The sequence below is a fragment of the Colletotrichum navitas genome (genome assembly GCF_030913465.1).
Source record: "Colletotrichum navitas strain CBS 125086 chromosome Unknown LY79scaffold_69, whole genome shotgun sequence".
Lineage (NCBI taxonomy): Eukaryota > Fungi > Ascomycota > Sordariomycetes > Glomerellales > Glomerellaceae > Colletotrichum > Colletotrichum navitas.
Window position 1 is genome coordinate 152491 of NW_026850615.1, and position 17641 is coordinate 170131.

Below are 17641 nucleotides of genomic sequence, written 5' to 3' on the forward strand. Positions count from 1 at the left end.
AACGAACGCCGGAAGGGGGGGGGGGATCTTGTGTATCCATATTTCTCGTGGACTCTCCGTCCGGATGAGCCGTGCTCCAAGATGCGGGCTGAGTAGAGCTATGCGTCTCGACGTACACGACGTCTTCGCTTTCGCATCCCGAGTGTCACAACGGCTGTGTGTATCGAATGGTCGGCGCTCGGCTTAGCCACAAGCTCTAGTTGATTCCGGTGGGGTTATAAACTCTGATTGCCTGATGAGCTCGTAAACAGAGGTTGAGCAAAGCATGAGCGACGGTGTGTGACTCACATCTGAGCGATTGAGTGTCATATACATCATCTCTCACGGCACGCGAGGGGGGGGGTGATGTGGTGGACAACGGGCTCGCAAACCAACACTATCACCAGCCCGCAGACGAAATAGCCGCGAATTCGCAGGTCGTCGTCGGCCCGTTCGGACAGTGCTTATGATCCCCCCGTTAGCCCTCTGGCGACAGGCTCACTTATAACACGGCAACGGAGACAGATGCGCGGATGGCCATATCTGACGGGTACTAGTCTTTATTATTACTATACTTGGAATCTCATTTCGCCCCTGTTCTGGTTATAAATATATATATATATATATATATTGTTCATCCCAGATAAGAGGCACCCCGCCTAAGAAAACGCCTTGAATAATTAACAATCCCATAGTCTTTGATGGTCATGGCTCGTAAGTTTGTTTTTACAGAGTCGTGCCCGTGTGTGAAGGGGTCACATGTACAGAAAAAACACAGATCAGATATCCAGCATGCTCTTTACCTGCTGGGGCTGCTGGCCTGTGATGGAGACGGCCGAAAAGGTGCTGTTGCTGCGTTGGCTGGGGTCGTGGGGCGTGTTGAAGCCGTCTGTGCTCCTGCCGCGTCCTCCGGTGACGGGAACGTCGGTGTACGACGGCGGCGGGCCGTCCTGCGTCAGCTCCGAGGTGCGATCGGGCCGGTTCGCACCGGCGACGGGGAAGAGCAGGTCCGCGGCGGCGGCCATGGCCCGCTCGTTCCGGCGGCGGTCGGATTTGCCGCTGTACGAGGCGAAGGTCGAGCCCTGCGCGGCGTCGAAACCCGGCCGCACGGGGACGGGGGCGGCGGCGGCGGTGGCGGTGGTGTTGCCGCGGCTCACGGGGCCCATTTCGATCTCGCGGTCGGCCTGCTCGCGCTGCTCGCGCTCGTCGGCCATGGCGTCGATGTTTTGGCGGACGCCGCGATTGGTGGCGGCGCCGCCGCCGAGCTCGCGCACGTTCATGGCGATACGCTCGCGCATGGACATGCGGCCGACGAGGTGGTCGTCGTTCTTGACACGCCTCCACCAGGCGGGTTTGGGGACGTAGCCCATCTCGCGGTCGATCTGGGTGCCGCGCTCGCGGCGCTGGCGGATGAGCTCCTTGTCCTCGTTGGGGGAGAGGAAGCCGTAGGCGATCTGGATGTAGAGGATGAGCAGGGCGGGGCCGTAGCCGCCGGCGTAGACGGGGGCGAGGGAGGCCTTGGCGTTGAGGACGGAGTAGGCGAAGTTCCAGGAGACGATGCCCTGGTAGGCGACGAGGCAGCCGGCGAGCGGGATGATGAGGAGGAAGCGGAGCGGGACGTAGCGCAGGAAGCCGCGGGCCTTGTTGAGGAGGCCGCGGTTGCGCGGGTAGTAGTGCTTGATGGAGTGGCGGAGGGAGGCGACGATGGTGAGCCAGCAGACAACGAGGCAGAAGGTGGCGGCCTTGAAGCGGCCGTCGGTGGCGTTGGGGGCGGCGCGGGAGGCGGTCTGGTCTGGGGAGCGCTGCTTTTCGATCTCGCCCCAGTTACGGGGGATGATGAGGAAGAAGTTCTGGGGGTGTTGTGTTAGTTTTTTTTTTCTTTTTTTTTTCCTTTTGTTTTTTCCCTCGTGAGATGGGATGTAAGGGGGAAGACTATACCAGCCATAGCCAGAAGTAGAACCACAAAGGGGCCCAGAACTCGATCTTGCTCCTGCGGTCGCCCTCGCGCAAGGAAAAGGGGTCCGGGTCGATGGCCTGGCGCTCGCTCCAGCTGCCCCAGTGGCGAACGGCCTCCCAGACGAGGGCCATTGTGAACTGCTGGAGGAGGTACCAGAAGAAGCTGTTGATGACGATGGGGAGGCCAACGACGTAGAAGCGGTCAACGTCGATGTTGGTGAAGAGGCTGATGAAGGCGGCGACGCAGACGAGGATGGCGTAGTACCACTGCCAGCGGCGGCCGACGGGGTAGAAGCGCTTGGAGGCGGGCAGGTGGGACCTGCCGTGCTTGGTCAGGCAGGCGAGGACGAAGACGAGGGCGAGGCCGTAGACGACGCCGAAGCCGACGCCGACGCCGGCGCGGGGGCCGATGGGGTTGATGGGGTCGTAGCACCAGGTGGAGTTGACGAAGGAGCCGTTGGGGAGGAGGCCGACGGGGGTGTAGGGGGACTCGACGACGTAGCAGTTGGAGCCGTTGGAGAGGGTGCCGTTGGTGTAGAGGGTGTAGTTCCAGAAGGAGAGGACGGTGCGGTTGAAGTGGACGCCGGCGAGGATGGTGTCGGAGGCATTGGCGCCGGGGGGGAAGCCGAGGAGGGCGCGGGCGTGGAGAGCCATGGGGGGCGAGTGAGGTTGAGGTCGATGCGAGAGGCGAGGGTTAGAGAGAGTAAGAAGGTTGGCGGGTTCAAGGTTCGGGGTTCGATGAGGTCAGGCTCTCGGTCTCGGGTCGGCCGGATCGCCCGGGGGGGAGATCGGCGGGATGCGGCGAGCTTTGGGGTTCGACTTGGGTTCGGAACCGGTTCGTGTTTCGTCCAATGGGTATTTCGGCTGGATTGCTCTCGAGGAGAGGCGGATACGACGAAGTCGGGTGCGAACCTAGGACATTGCTGGCGTGGGGGGGGAAAAGCGTCGGCGAGGGGTGGAAATGAGGTGGTTAAGGAAGGGGGGGACGAAGGCGAAAAATAAAGATAATAAAATGAACGGCGAAACTATGGTTATCTGCAATCCGCTTATGGAATGCTCGGAAAGGCGGAGAGTCGGAGACTGCCTTGCTTGCTCGCTTCTTCTCGTTCTTCTTGTGCCGTTCCGTTAGTCTCGCGACTAGTCAGCGCGCCCGGACAGGATTATGGACGCTACGCGCAGATCATTCGATGACAGCGTGGACGGTGGAGAGAGGAGGAGGGAGATCCAGACGGAATGGCCGGGTGTGCTTTGGTTGTGTTGGTCAGCGCGTGGAGAAGCCGAAGCTCCGGAGGGGGGGGGGGGGGGGACCAAAGAGATGAGAAGAGCAAGACGAAGAAGAATCGTTGTCAATCTGGGTGAGCCGAAACCCAGAAGGCGATGCGATTTGATTTCCTCTTGGGTTGTTTAAACAAAAATAAAACAAAACAAAACAAGAAGAGCCGCTTCGAGACCCGAGGGACGGGACGCACGGCGTCATTTCATCGCAACAATTGAGCGTGTGGCTCAGCCGAAACAAAATGCGGGGATTCATCTCACCAGCCACATTCGAGCTCGAGCATGGAGACAGACAAGCCACATCTTCGTCCTGGCTGAGGTAAGCAAGTCAATCCATCCTGCCTTACGTAAGGCAATGTCACGTTCCCTCTCTTCCCCCCCCCCCCCCCCTTGCAGAGAGGTACGTACTGCTTGCTCCCTCCCACACCTCGTGGCCGAGACAGGACAGCTGGAGCTGGAAGCTGGAGCTTCACAGCTAACCTTTGCAAACCAAGCTCATCACCACATATAACACAACAATCGCGCTCCCTCCCCCAGTCAATGGATCACCGCCGCCCGTCATGACGACCAGCAACCAAGAGGACCCCTCCTACATCGACTACGAGGCCTTCCTCGACCCGGCCTTCAACCCCTCCTCCTTCGCAAATACCCTCGTCCTCGCTACAAATAACCCCAGCGACGTGCCCCTCGATCTGTCCACCCCGCTATCCCGCGTGCTCTTCGACACCCAGGAGATCGACTCCCACATCGACTCTCTGACCTCTAAGCAAGCCACCCCCTTGCTCACCTACACCCAGGAGCAGACCGCCTCGAGCAAGCGCATCATATCCGAGCTCGACGCCCAGATCAAAAGCCTCAACGACAGCTACAAGCAGCTCGAGAAGGAGGTCATAGACAAGCATGCCGAGGCCGAGGAGGTCCGCCAGGTCGCCACCCGCCTGTGGGAGACCCTGAAGCTGGGCCGCTCCGTCGGCCGCTGCCTGCAGCTGGGGAGGCAGCTCGAGGTCCAGCACGCCGAGATCGCCGCTTCGAGCCCCAGCGCCGCCGCCGCCGCCGCCGCCAAGAAAGAGGATCACCGCGCCCTCGTGCGCTGCTCCCACACCATACTCTCCCTTCGCGAGATCCTCGACAACGCCGCCCCCGGCGAGGAGGGCCACGGGCTCGCCAGGGTCGACGCCGTCCGCACCCTACGGGACACCGTCGTTGCTCCCATCGAGCGGTCCGCGAGGGAGACGGCCGAAAAGATTATCCGCGATTTTGCCATCCCCGAATCGGCCACCTTTGCGCAGGGCGAGGAGACCAAGGCCCGCACCGTTTCGGGCATGGTCACGCTGTTCCTGCTGTCCCCCACGCCCACCGCCGCCGCCGCCCAGAAGACGGACCGCTGGGCGCCGCAGCTGCTGCTCGCCGCCCTCGAGGGGTACCTGCGCTCGGCGCTGCAGTCGTCCATCGCATCCATGTCGCGCTCCCTCGCCCAGCTGTCGACGCTGGAGCGCACCTTCGCCGAGATATCGGCACGGTGCCAGAACATTGTCGCCCTCGAGCTGGTCCTCGAGTCGACCAAGCTGCCGACCCACCCGCTCGTCGCCGCCCCGCAGAAGCAGACCAACATGCTGCAGCCCCTGCTGGCGCACCTGGAGACGGGCAGTCTGCCGAGCTATTTCTGGCGTACCATGGCCGGCAGCCTGGGTTCGCGGGTGCAGGAGATTGTCACCCGCGGCGGCGCGGTCGCCCGCTCGCTGAAGGCCAGCAAAGTGTACATCGGCGAGGGTGTGCGTGAGTGCGTCGTCAAGGGGTGCCAGATGCCTAGCGCCCTCAAGGGCAAGACCAGGGGAGAGGGAAACTGGGAGAGGGAGGTCGCCGTCATGGTCGGGAGCGTTGTGAACAACATGGGCAGATAAGGCCGCGAACGCCGGACTTTGGGTGGACGGTCCGAACGAGCCAACCACCTTGCTGTGGATATGGAGCATCTACGACTAAGACACAAACGGTATCTGCCTTTGCCGGAACACAGACGTTTCAATTGACGACTCCCATATTGTTTCATTATTTCTTTCGATTACTTTCGGCTCCCACCGGTACCCGGCCGCTGCCAGAGTATAGTACCGATGGCATTCTCGGCCCTGGCTACCGGTGCTGGAGGATATCATCACCGTGGACAGCATTCTGAGCCATTTCGAGCCTTTATGAACCCAAAAACAGGTCTCGCACACACTCGGCATGCCATGTTAACACGGACAGGGCACTAGCCGATTCACGGACTAAGCCCTATGGTCGCATGGACACGGAACGTCGGTCGAGTCATGGTACGCAACGTCTGCGGAGCCCGTTGCATTAACGCTGCGTGCTTCGGGTGCCCCTGCTCATGTTCAACTCTAATGCTCTCGGCAATGGATGCACAGGACAACGGAACCTGGGCGCCGAAAACGTTGTGTCGATTTCTAGCTCCGGGCCGAGGCAGCACTCGCGCTAGCCTTGTGGTCGATGGCCATGAACTCGACTGCCCTATCTCGCCTACGAAAAGCTGGAGTTTCCGGGGTAATTTTCGGCCTGCGTTTGCCAAATGGCCGTTACGCAAACAGCCACGCATAGAAAAGAAAAAGAAAAAATGACGAGCATGACGACGCCAAATTCGAATTAATCTGAGGGGGATCCGAGAAACCGAGAACCCATGCATCTGAGATACCCATCCGAGGTAGCATGGCCCCACGAAACTAAGAGTCCGATGCCAAGAGTTTATGAGTCCGACGCCCAGCGATTCGTCGAGAAGTGCGCAAAAATGGAGTTCTGACGAGTGGAGGCTGATGGGACCCGGATCGCCACGTTGAAATCGTTGGATGGGGATATTTCGTACACTAGCTCGTCCATGCGGACCAAGCCTCCCTCCCCCCCGGTCCGTGGCGCCTACATTTGGCAGGCGTCCCGATATTGTTTGTGGGTGACTGTTCGTGGGTGGTTGTTCTTGAGTGATGGTTTGTGGGTGATATATAACTCAATTCGCCCTCAACAGCTGATAGGAGCCCCTTTCGGGTGGTCGGTCGTCCACCACCTGAGAGCCGGAAAACAGTATCACGATGGCGCTGCTCTCTTCCACGGCGTTTTTGTATGCCCTCTCGGCCCTGGTAGCGTACTATATCATCTCGTCCTACCTCGCCCGTCGGCGCCTAGAACGCTTCGCAAAGGCTCACGGCGCAACCTTGCCCAAATACGTCTCGACGAAACTGCCGTTCGGCATCGATGTAGTCTGGCGCGCCATCTCCACCGCCCGCAACGGCGGCGACATCCTCGACGATTGCATCGGCGCCAGCTACGTCGCCAACGGGACCACCTTCTCCAGACCGGGCTTGTTCGGTCCCACCGAAGTCTACACCATCGACCCGGCCAACATCAAGGCTGTGCTGGCCAATAACTTCAAGGACTTCGACCTGGGCCCGAGGCGTATCAAGCAGTTCAAGCCGTTGCTGGGACACAGCATTTTTACCGCCGACGGCGCCTTCTGGGAGCACTCGCGCGCGCTGTTCCGCCCACAGTTCTCTCGGGACCACATCAACGACCTCGACAAGACCGAGGCCGCCGTCCAGGCCTTGTTCAGGGCTCTGCCACTGGTCGGCCGCTCCGAGAGCGGCGCCGTGACGGTAGACATCATGCCCATGCTCTCCCGCTTCACCCTCGACACGTCCACCGGCTTCCTCTTCGGCGAGAGCATCGACTCGCAGACGGCCGCCGCCACAGGTATGACGTCGACGACGAGCGCTGCGACGGCCATGGCGGTCGACCAGTGCGACAAGGACATGACCTTTGCTGAGGCCTTCCACGAAGCGCAGATGTGGATCTTGACGCGTATACGCCTGCAGGGCATGTACTGGCTCGCGCCGGTCGGCAAAGGTCAGAAGGCGTCGGACTACATCCGGAGGTACACCAACTACTACGTCCGCATGGCCCTCAGGTCGGAGAAGCCCCGCGTGGCGGGAGCGGGCAAGGGGTACAGCCTGCTGGACACGCTAGCGGAGCAGACACAGAACGAGGACGAGCTGCGGGACCAGATACTGGGCCTGCTCATCGCCGGCCGCGACACGACGGCCACGCTCCTTTCGTGGACCCTTCTCCTCCTCGCGCAGCACCCCGCCGTCTTCGAGCGGCTCCGCGCCGAGGTCATCCAGAACTTTGGCGAGTACACGGACGACGGCGGCATCAGCCGCCCGGCCAACATCGACTTCAGCTCGCTCAAGGCGTCCAAGTACCTGCAGTTCGTCCTGCGCGAGACGCTGCGCGTGTACAACGTCGTGCCGCTGAACATGCGCATCGCGACGCGGGACACGGTGCTCCCGCGGGGCGGCGGCGGCGACGGGGAGCAGCCCATCGTGGTGCGCGCGGGGCAGACGGTCAACTACTCGCCGTACCTGCTTCACCGCCGGGACGACATCTGGGAGGCGGCGGCGGAGTTCCGGCCTGAGCGGTGGGAGGGCGTGCTGCTGGACTGGAATTATATCCCGTTCAGCGGCGGGCCGCGGATTTGTCTCGGACGTGAGTTTTTTCCTTTTCTTCTTTCTCCTTACCTTTTCCTCTCCCTCCCCCCTTTCCCCCTCTCTTGTCCTACTTCAGTTCGTAGCTGCGTAAGGCTTTCTGACATTGACTGACCGACATCGTACAGAGCAATTCGCCCTCACCGAGGCCGGGTACCTCATCGTGAGGCTGCTGCAGAGGTTCAAGAGCATGGAGTGGCTGGGACCGGAGGGGAAGCCGAGGAAGGTACTACACTTCACCCTGGCGCCGAGGGATGGCGTGAATATCAAACTGCAGTACGCGTAGTCCATACAGGCTGTTTTTTATCGCTCTAGAGGAGAGGGGGTCGTACGAGATCAATAACCACCTCGTCATCGGGGGGAAGATGGGCAACCAACCGTTGACTCGTCGGCTGGACCAGCCATTGATTTAATAGATCAGACAACAACTTTCAAGTCCATCCGTTCTCTGCGTCGAAGCATTGCGCAAGGCGCCGCAGGACAGTCTTGGCGCGCGGGGCAACGACGTCTGAAGCAAATACCTTTTCCGTTCAAATCTTTCCATCGTGTCGTTGTAGCAGGGCCGCCATCGGAGTCCAGGCTTCGCTTTCTTCCTCCTCGCTTAATGTTTTAGTGATTGTTGTCGAGCCGCTGTTGACTTGATGCTTGACGGCACCGCCAAATATCAAGTATGCGGGCTGGCCAGCGGCTCCATTCCCTGGCACCTTTTGAAAAAAAGAAAAAAAGAATTCAGGAGACGATGCCATACAGGGTCCGGGTATGGTCATTCTCTTTTCGATTCTCGCACCGAGAAATGGAGATCTTCTGCCAGCCTTTCTGCTACATCGACTGACGACTAGCCGCCCTACTTCATGTCTGGCAAGTCGAGCCAGCCGGCATCATATGATGTGGCGAAGGGGTATCCGGTGACCAGATTCCACACGTCAGGATAGGGTTCACATACCTCTTGGGAGCGGCTATGTCCGACGTATCAGCCACCATGGCCCATTCGTGCGCATCCAGCAGACAGCCAGAGTAAGAGCAGCGGCAGTGCTGCCCGTTTACCATCACAGCAGCAAACTGTACACCCATCTCCGGAACCTGAGAAGGGACCGGAGATGAGATACCGGCATGTATTACAAGACCGCCAAAGCACGCCCAAATCTCAACTCCAGACATCTCAGAGAGCAAACCTCACTTACTCGTCTAATAACCCCCCCTCCCCCAGCCATTTCTCTTATTACAGCAATTCAATCTCAAAAAGAAGGTGAAAGAAGACTTCCATCATCTTCTTCAGCCACGACCAAGACAAGAACAATTCAACGCAGCCACTAACACACCGCCATGGCCGGCTTCCTGGACGCCTTCGTGCGAACCACTCGCTGGTCCCTCGCCCACTTTTCCACCGACGCCAGAGCCTTTCTTTTGATCGCCTTCCTCGCCTTCCTAGTGTTGGTCGTCGCGGCATGCGTCTGCTGGGCAGTCATAAAATGCGTGGGGCGTCGCGCCAAGAACCGAGACGAGGAGGCGAACGAGCCTGAAGGAGACGACGACGACGACGACGGCGACGCCGCTGGCGAGAGAGAGAGAAACGACGATCAAAGCTGGGCGAATGAGCCCTCTTGGTCCTGCAACACCAGCGAGCCGCGAATCCCTTGCCGTAGTCAATCCCGCGCATAGGGCTTCAGCTGTACAAACACGTTTTTCTTCTTCTTTTTCTTCCAGATTCGTGCCGGAAACCGCGGACCAAGTTGTCAAATCATTGGGCGTCAACGGGAGAACATGCAGTGACAAGGGCATGGACACGGGAAATACGTTGTGACTAAAGGGAGCAAAAGGGATTAAGGATTGGATAGGTGCTCTGCAGTATTCAGGACCAATAGAAGTGTTATTTAAGTACGGAAAAAGAACTGTTTCTAAATCGGGGAGAGAAGGGAACAGGGTCTACAGAATGGGAGAATAACAAGAGGCAGTTTATTAAACAATGCTAAATGAAGCACGGCTCATGCTGAACACTCTGTTGTTAGAATTGCGTAAGGATTTTGAGCTGCAATTACCCCAGCTTACGAAATCCATGAACCGATGGCCAACTTGACGTCAAGCGATACTCGCGTCCACCTCGGGACTACCAGGTATGAAAGGCTTCCCATTTGGTTTGAATTCTTGGTTTGAATTCTTGGTAGATAAACCGCGAGACCTTTCTTGGGCGTGCGGGTCTAGGCTTGCCAACTTACCAAACGAGCGTACGAGCCCATGTCCTCGGCTCAAGCCATGCGACGACAGTCACGAGACGATGCTCCGCGACGGTTTCCTTTTGGAGGTTATGATGGATTGAGCTTACATCTTATCGAGTAGGCAGTCAGCGGGTCAAGGGTGGATGATACTAATGTAGCCTCGTCCTCCTAGCTAAAGGGTCGTCTGTGTGTAACAGGACCTCTCGGAAGCCCGCGTCTGGAGCGATAATCCCTTGCCATTTTCTTGGACTTTAACCGGATGGGTGCCATTGACAAGAAACAGAGAAGACTCGATGTGTTTGCGGACCACGCCCGGTCACAGAGAAGACAACTGGTGAAGGTGTAGTTAGCATCGAAGTAGGATTAAGTTGTTCGAAATAGTCATTCGCAGCCGCACCCATCGTATATTACTCTGAATCCAGATTCTAAACAGAAAATGCATATACCACTCCAGCTTGGAACTCGACAACCGTTTAGCTTGTAGAGACAAGACGACTCCTGCCATGGTTCTTTTATGTCCCCTTACCAGACTGTAACAATGCTGGCCTCCTCAGAAGCTAATTCGCGTCAAGGCGTCAAATTGCACATGTGCTATTATGCCCATTGCATGTTAGGCAGCCCCGTTTAGAGAGGGTACAGATACAGTGCCCCCCCCCTCCCCACCTGCAGACGTGGAGACAATAATCTATATGTCGCCCACATTAGTTCTTTTCGCGGTGTGCATCCTTGCCAGGTTGCAACAAAGCTGAGCTGCATATTCCGGCGAACACAGGGTCTTTCAACGGGGCATTGGCCCACCGCAACGCGGAAATTAGGCGGCTTGTCTGCCTACCTCTGTACCAAACTGTGTAGGATAGGGTGACTATCGGCTGTGCTGACAGACAATAGTTCCAAGACATGAGGACCCAATCGTCAAGATTTTGGTTCCACTGGAGGAGCAAAAGTCCTGGCCAATGCGTAGACACAGAGAATACACATGGACGGACAGGAAGGCGAAATAAAAGAGGGTATTTGTTGTTGGCAAGAATGATTCCCCCAATGGGATTACGGCATCGTAAAAACCCTTGATCAATCTTCTGTGGGTGACTTGATAAACCACCGTTGTGTCCGCGACTGTAGTCTGTCAGCTTACTTCCCAAGTAAAGTCTAAAGTCATGCTGCAGGTAAATGGGCAATGGTATTGCAGAGAAAGACGAATCACGTTAAGAGAATCGTATACAGATATGCAGAAATTCATATTCGTACGGAGCCTTTCAACTCATAAACATTGACAGAGCTGTTGCCATCGAGAGACAGCCAGAGAACGTTCTAGAAAGTCAAATTGGGTAGTAAAGAAACAGGGTCGCCGTGCGCAGCAATCGCCTTCGAATTGAACTTAAACATATACTATTTTCCTTCTGCTGTGTAGGTCTAATGTGTTCCTGTGCAGCGTGCATATTTCCTATCTGGTAGCCGCCAGGCACCCGTGGGGCGGCCCTGGTCCTATTATGCCTTGTATGACTGCGCCCATTGACACTTTCCATCATCCGCAGACATATGAGCTTTACACAACTTTTCATAACAAATGTTAGTAGTAATACAAGTACGGACTATTTAAGTTATAACTTACTCTTTCCCACTGAGTCTTGTAAGGCGCGTGGTTTGAAAGTTGACACTCATCACCACCATGGACAGAGACCATTGTGGCACCAGTCATTTGCCTACAAATCTCTCTTGTAGCCTGTTCTCTGTAATGGCCCCCGTTCGTGCAACTAGACGTATGTTAGTTTCTGATTATAAGTATGGAGTATATAAACAAAGTTCTTACTAGCATCGGTAATTAGCGCTAACGCCAATAGCAAAAAGAGTAAACATGAGCGTTGAAAGATGCATTGTGCTAGAAGAGTAATGAATTCCTTATAAAGATAAGATAGAAATAGTTGTTTAAATGCTTGATGTTGTGCACTGAATCTGTAATCCATTTGGGACATCCTCTGATTATATAGAAGTTTGTATAAAACGTGCAACACATATCTTAATAATCTTTAGACTCCACTTTTATATTACATTAATAACTTTTATAGACTGTAATAAAAGAATCCACTACTTGTACCATAGAAGAAAAGGTTAAAGAAATTAGTACATTATGCACTTAATTATCTGTACATGTTGAAAAATACTAAAACCTAGTTATTACTTTTTAAGTAAATATAGTTAAGCACTCCACGCTAGGTACTACGCAGCCCTACACCTATCACTATCTATTACCACCACTATCACCACTTAATTCCTCAGGCCTACCGCCCACCAATATATAACTTTTGGCTTCGCTAGAATAAAAAAAGCTTAGTACATCAAAGACTAATAAAGTACAATAGATATAGATAGCGGTTTTTAGCTATTTTAGTAGGAAAGGGTGGCCAAGATGTGGGGGTGGCCCAGATGTGAGTGCTTTCACTTAATGCGTTTCTCTAGGCACTTCCTGATTTGGGCCCTCGGGTACGCCGTCACCGAGACAAAGGCGTCCGATACCGCGACAATCTTCCGGTCGGGGGTGAGGACGTCTACAATGCAGAAAGACTCAGCGAGGCTAGGATACGTGGAACAGGTATAGGCGCCGTTCAGGGATACCAACGTATATCTAGCGAGTTGCTGCTTTACAAAGGCTAGGTATATAGTCTGTGTAACCCTCTGCTCTACGCAGCGCATTGACTTAGTGAAGACTATCTTAGGGCTAGGGAGGACGTTACTGGTTAACTGCTTTATGTTAGCTTTTAGGGACTTGGACACCGTTGGCAGAAGGTTCTGTAGCGTAGGCAGCATAGAGGCTCACTTCCCGATCAGCGCCAAGGACTTAGAGTATTCCTAGATCTACAGGAGGAACTCGACGTCAGGCCTATAGCCAGAAGGCTAGGCGAGCTAGAAAAGGCGCTACAAGATAGTGGCGTTGCTGAGGCTAAGGAAATCCAGGATAGGCTAAACCTTAGGCTAAGCTTTCAAAACCATTAGTCTAAAGTTATAACACAAGCTTATTAAGACACTATCAAGGCTAGTCTATATATCTTAAGTAGATATTAGGGCTCTAAGAGACCTATTAGGATTACAGTTAGTGTATTAGCAAAATGTGTCTTTATTGATATATAACAAGATACCTAAGATACTCCTCAGGTTTATTGGGTACAGGTAGAATGCCAGAGCAATTTGGTCGGCGGCCAGTGGGTTAAGCCTATTTCAGAAGATATTATGTCAGCGCCAGCAAAAACAATATTCCGACTTAACTGACCAATGACAAGGCCAGGATTCAGAAAGTTACATAAAGTTAAAAACTCGTCAGATTTAAGTAATTTAAAGTTAAGACAAAATAGAGGCAACAGCTGTAATTAATTTAAAAATTTACTATATTATATAACCTGTTTAATTAAAGAGTAATACCCTTATTATAATAGTAAGTTTATATATGCTACTAGTACTCTTTAAAGGTTAGATATAAGGGCTTAATCTTAGGCAACGTAGGCGTCTATTAGCGATAGTGGATTTACGGCAAAAAGGGCGGTGGTTGTAGTGGCGGTGGAAGTGGCGGTGGTGGCAGTGCCTTCTAAATAGGGTTAGTCTCTGGCCGCCGACCAAATTGCTCTGGCATTCTACCTGTACCCAGGTTTATTAATAGTTTCTTTAGGCAGAAACCTCGGGGGTTCCAGAGGGGAGAGCATCATAGTAGAGACAGGTAGGGGGGCCAAGGGCAGGCACTGCTTTAAAATAGGTTTAAACAACCTTAGAGGGTTCTAGCTATAATCATTATTATTTAGTAGGGTGACTAGTGATTTCTACAACTGAGACAAGCTTATAGTAATATAGTGAGTGGTTAGGTTAAGTTAAAGCACCTATTAATAGGAATAATATAGGTTAGGTTTAGAAAAAAGTGGTAGCGATAGAATACCAGAGAGATTTGTTCAGCGACAGTAAAACCTATTTCGGATTTTGCTTAACTAACCAATAAGAATACCAGGATTAAGAAAATTATGTAAAGTCAGGTAATATATTTCTTCATGTAGCCTAAAGTAGGCAATTACTAGCTAAGTTGTAAATAAGTTAATTAATTACGTGTATTAGTCTAGCCTTTTGGTTACAGAGTAATACCCTTATTGTAATAGTAAATCTATACGTGTTGCTAGCACTCTTTGAAGGTTAGGTAGGAGGGCTCTATCTTAGGCATCGTAGGCGTCTGTTGGCGATGGTGGATTTGTGGCGAAAAGGGCGTTTTTTGCATGGGTTATGGGCGGCGGTGGCAGTGGTGGCGGTGCTTTCCAAAATAGGCTTAACCACTGGCCGCCGAACAAATCGCTCTGGCATTCTACCGCTGCCCAAAAAAGGCTGTGAAAGAAATGAAATTTAATTATAAACTAATACTATGAAGGGCTAATGTACGTGCGAACTGCATGAAGACACTTGTATCACTTCCTCGATACGGTAGCCTACATGATGCCTTCCGGGCCAGTTTCAAACGGCATGCGATAAAAAACAGTCAATATTCCATCCAAACCTCCAGTACGACGCTAAAAGTCCGCATCATCGAGCCAGGGGTTCAATTCAATGCTGGCTGGTGTCAAATGTGGCTTTTTGCAATGCGACATTTCCAAAGCATGACAATGGATCCTAGTGTCCTCCCTTGATTCGCAACTTTGGCTTATCATTTGTACTTCGAGACCGATGAAATTCCTTAACCCGGTACAGAACACAGTCTTGCATGTGAAATCTATTTCTGACATGCAACATCAGACATCTTGGCCTGTTCAGGATGCAGACCCCCCTTCAAAACTCAGTACGCTAGAACTGTTTGTCACTCACGACAAAGGACTTGGACTCAATGTGCGTCTATGGTCCACTTAAGAGGCTTATGAGAGAAACAAGGAGTTTCTCTTTTTTGACCTTGTGAACCAGCAACCAATCTCGAAAGGAGAGTCAATCACTAGCGTGTTTCTACTTAGAACTATGTATATAGCATTTTTCTGTAAGCGGCCTTTCGCTTGGGGCAAGGACTTGATGCTGTCTGAAGTGTCTTATTATCTTAGCTGCGATAAAGTGGAAGTAACTGTGGCCCTGCTTCTGGACAGCAATGAAGACAACATGGACGATTGGCAGCAATATTCAAGGGAGTCACGAACTCAGGCAATAGCAGCAGAGAGCATGGATGCGGCAACCACTCAAGGAGGAAACCGCCAGTTACTTTCAAGATTATAAAGGAGGGAATATTGCAGAAAGAAGAGCATTTGGTTCTTGACACGACTGTTCAAGGAGACAAGGCTTAAGTGGAAAGTTTTGTGCGGGGTTTGATGCTATCACATTGTCAAACTATTCCATTCTTACCTAAAAAAGTACCCCCTTCTGATTGATGAATGTCACGACGAAACCATTTAAAGAGGGAGTGATTGCATCTTCTTTGTAGACAGCAATTGGATAGACATGACGAACATAGGATGGTAGCAGCTTGCTTAGGCAATTCTTATCTCGCCCCTTTAGTATGATTCAACAATTTGCTTATTTGTTTCATCGAGCGCCATTTCATACTCTCAGCCGTTCGTTCGCATCCACAACACAACCCGCGATGTGATATATGCCGAGAATATGTGTTCAAGATGGTATCCCTTGTTGCCTCTCAGATTGAGAGTGAGCACATCCATTCGAGTTAATCCTTGGTCTGGGGGCTGCTCGAATGTGTTGGCGTAGCCTTGAGAAATAGGGAAGCCCAGGACGACCAAGGGCGTGATCGGCTCCGCCGATATCATTTGACACTTCAAATAAGGACCAATATCACAGACCAAGCACCAGCCGCAAGTACCAAAAAACTCAAATCGTGCTGCACTAGGCCAAAAACAGGAGTGTACATCATGATTTCAGTTCTACATTACAGAACTCTAATAATATCAGAGTAGGCTATATACCGCCCTAGGAAGTAACTTTCTTAGCGTCGATTCTGCTATATACGTTGCTTTCCCTATATAAATTATTTTTAATCTCTAGACTTAGGTTAAAGTTTCTATAAAGGCTAATAACTTACTACTGTTGCCTCTTATAACCTACTATTACTAGCGCTTACCTACTATTAAGTACTATAATAGTAGGTAATAGTAGGTAGGCGCTAGTAACAGTAGGTTATAGGAGGCAACAGTAGGCAGCTACTGCTACAGGGGTCCTAGTAGTACATTTACTCAATTAACCTTTGACCTTGCAGTAAACTCTCGTTAACCCTAGCCCTATGTATTTTCTTATTAGGGTACAGCTGATATCGGACTGTTATGTTACGGTCAGTAATCCGACAGTAGGGTTTCCGCTAGGAATAAGCTGGGGTCGATACTCGGTTAACAGTAGTGTTGGCTTGCTGGTCTGTCGATCACTCGGTGATCAGTCGGGTGGTCAATAGTCGTGAAGGTAGCTCGTATAGCTCTTGTCAATTAACCACTAAGGTTGGATACTGAAAGGTATTCAGAGAATGTATCACAAAGAAGTTGATTGCTGAAGAGCTATGAAAGTCTGTCCTTGAGTGCGTCCAAGTCCATCCTATATACAAGTCCTGATCCTGTTGCTGAGCCTGGGACCGATATCCCAATGTCGGTCCTTCACCGTGGACCGCCCTTGGCGTTGTCGGTCCTTCACCTGGGACCGCTTATCGTTTGTCAGTCCTTCTTATCATCACGTGACTTGCACCATAGTTCTTCCTGACCCGAGGAGTCATCCTGTCCCGACCCATCGTTGGTCCTGTACAAATGCCGTACCGCCCGCTGGTTGTCTAGTGGGGCAACGTCGCCTGTAACTTGTTGGGTCGTAACATGTTATCGGTTTTGCTGATCAGGCCCCAAATTCTGTAACAGCGCACAGACAGAGTATTCGATGTTGTGATCTCCGTACCTCTAAAAAAGAGCCTTTATGACTTTGTGGTTATAAATGTAATAGGACATGGTGTGGAATGCGTATTGTAAAGTAACGATGACAGTCTGGGCTAATGGCTAGCTAGTAGGGCATAATGATGGGCTTCGGTCACTCAGGTATTTATATCTGAATTTATCTCAATCTTTGACCAGCACCTACTTGCTATCTCTTTCTCTGTTCCAACTCCTTGGCCTAAACGGTTGAGCCGAATTCACCCAAACAGGGCAGATTCCGAGGTATGCTGACTGGATCAGGGGGCGGAAGGCCCTATTGAAGCTGCCTGGAGGTTGAAGCAGTAGGATTACATCGAGCTGGCCGCTGACTTGGCCGTCATCGCATGCGCCAAAGACCCAAAATGGGAGGTCGTGAAAATTGAGGAATTACACCGTTGCGTGTTGATATGATGCAGGAAGCAGGGGTTGGTAATTCTAATACCCTACTTCCGCAAAACCCCTACTTGCGCAAACCACCATCACCACCACTATCATCAATTATTTCACTATCTCTACCACCTACCCATATACAACTGCGGGCCTCACTAGGTAATTAAGATGCCCTGGATTCATCCAGACTATCTACATCACCGATATCCGGCCCTTGCGCCTGCTGGATGTCCTATATATTAACAAAAGCCCTGTTAGGAAATATACGGACTTGTCTTCTCTTACGCTGCCGCTGTTCTTCTAACTGGCTCTCTAAATGGCGTAATTTTTGCTCTAGATATGCCACTCTGGAGGCCTGCTCATCATACCCCTTTTGCACCTTTCTAGATAGGTGACGAATAGTATGGGT

General features: G+C 52.5%; 5 protein-coding genes across 5 annotated transcripts; 3 read left to right on the forward strand and 2 right to left on the reverse strand.

Moving 5' to 3' along the window:
• Positions 1-393: 393 nt before the first annotated feature.
• On the reverse strand, positions 394-2742 carry LY79DRAFT_347946 (uncharacterized protein). The gene is made up of 2 exons (XM_060552628.1): positions 1918-2742; positions 394-1829 (listed from the first exon to the last, which is right to left on the reverse strand). Exons 1-2 carry the CDS (start codon positions 2587-2589, stop codon positions 759-761), a joined length of 1743 nt encoding a protein of 580 aa, XP_060410398.1. The 5' UTR covers positions 2590-2742; the 3' UTR covers positions 394-758.
• Positions 2743-3330: 588 nt separating this feature from the next.
• On the forward strand, positions 3331-5288 carry LY79DRAFT_347968 (Golgi transport complex subunit 5-domain-containing protein). Its single transcript, XM_060552629.1, has 2 exons — positions 3331-3529; positions 3705-5288. The coding sequence occupies exon 2, from the start codon at positions 3771-3773 to the stop codon at positions 5109-5111; it is 1341 nt and encodes a 446-aa protein (XP_060410399.1). The 5' UTR covers positions 3331-3529; positions 3705-3770; the 3' UTR covers positions 5112-5288.
• Positions 5289-6284: 996 nt separating this feature from the next.
• On the forward strand, positions 6285-8019 carry LY79DRAFT_523091 (cytochrome P450; the record flags this gene model as incomplete). The annotated part of the gene is made up of 2 exons (XM_060555501.1): positions 6285-7734; positions 7862-8019. The coding sequence occupies 2 exons, from the start codon at positions 6285-6287 to the stop codon at positions 8017-8019; spliced, it is 1608 nt and encodes a 535-aa protein (XP_060410400.1).
• A 1037-nt stretch (positions 8020-9056) lies between these two features.
• Positions 9057-9392, forward strand: LY79DRAFT_672651 (uncharacterized protein; the record flags this gene model as incomplete). The annotated part of the gene is made up of 1 exon (XM_060564082.1): positions 9057-9392. The coding sequence occupies one exon, from the start codon at positions 9057-9059 to the stop codon at positions 9390-9392; it is 336 nt and encodes a 111-aa protein (XP_060410401.1).
• Positions 9393-11340: 1948 nt separating this feature from the next.
• Positions 11341-11880, reverse strand: LY79DRAFT_614078 (uncharacterized protein). Its single transcript, XM_060561971.1, has 3 exons — positions 11754-11880; positions 11556-11697; positions 11341-11497 (listed from the first exon to the last, which is right to left on the reverse strand). The coding sequence occupies exons 1-3, from the start codon at positions 11816-11818 to the stop codon at positions 11432-11434; spliced, it is 273 nt and encodes a 90-aa protein (XP_060410402.1). The 5' UTR covers positions 11819-11880; the 3' UTR covers positions 11341-11431.
• Between the last annotated feature and the right edge of the window lie 5761 nt (positions 11881-17641).

Bases quoted from the DNA above. Each gene is read 5' to 3' on its own strand.
- LY79DRAFT_347946 (XM_060552628.1), bottom strand. From the start codon at position 2,589: ATGGCTCTCCACGCCCGCGCCCTCCTCGGCTTCCCCCCCGGCGCCAAT. The intron at 1,830-1,917 runs GTATAGTCTTCC...CAACACCCCCAG, and splicing joins TCTACTTCTGGCTATGGCTG to AACTTCTTCCTCATCATCCC.
- LY79DRAFT_347968 (XM_060552629.1), top strand. From the start codon at position 3,771: ATGACGACCAGCAACCAAGAGGACCCCTCCTACATCGACTACGAGGCC.
- LY79DRAFT_614078 (XM_060561971.1), bottom strand. From the start codon at position 11,818: ATGCATCTTTCAACGCTCATGTTTACTCTTTTTGCTATTGGCGTTAGC. The intron at 11,698-11,753 runs GTAAGAACTTTG...ACATACGTCTAG, and splicing joins AGCGCTAATTACCGATGCTA to TTGCACGAACGGGGGCCATT. The intron at 11,498-11,555 runs GTAAGTTATAAC...TGTTATGAAAAG, and splicing joins ACAAGACTCAGTGGGAAAGA to TTGTGTAAAGCTCATATGTC.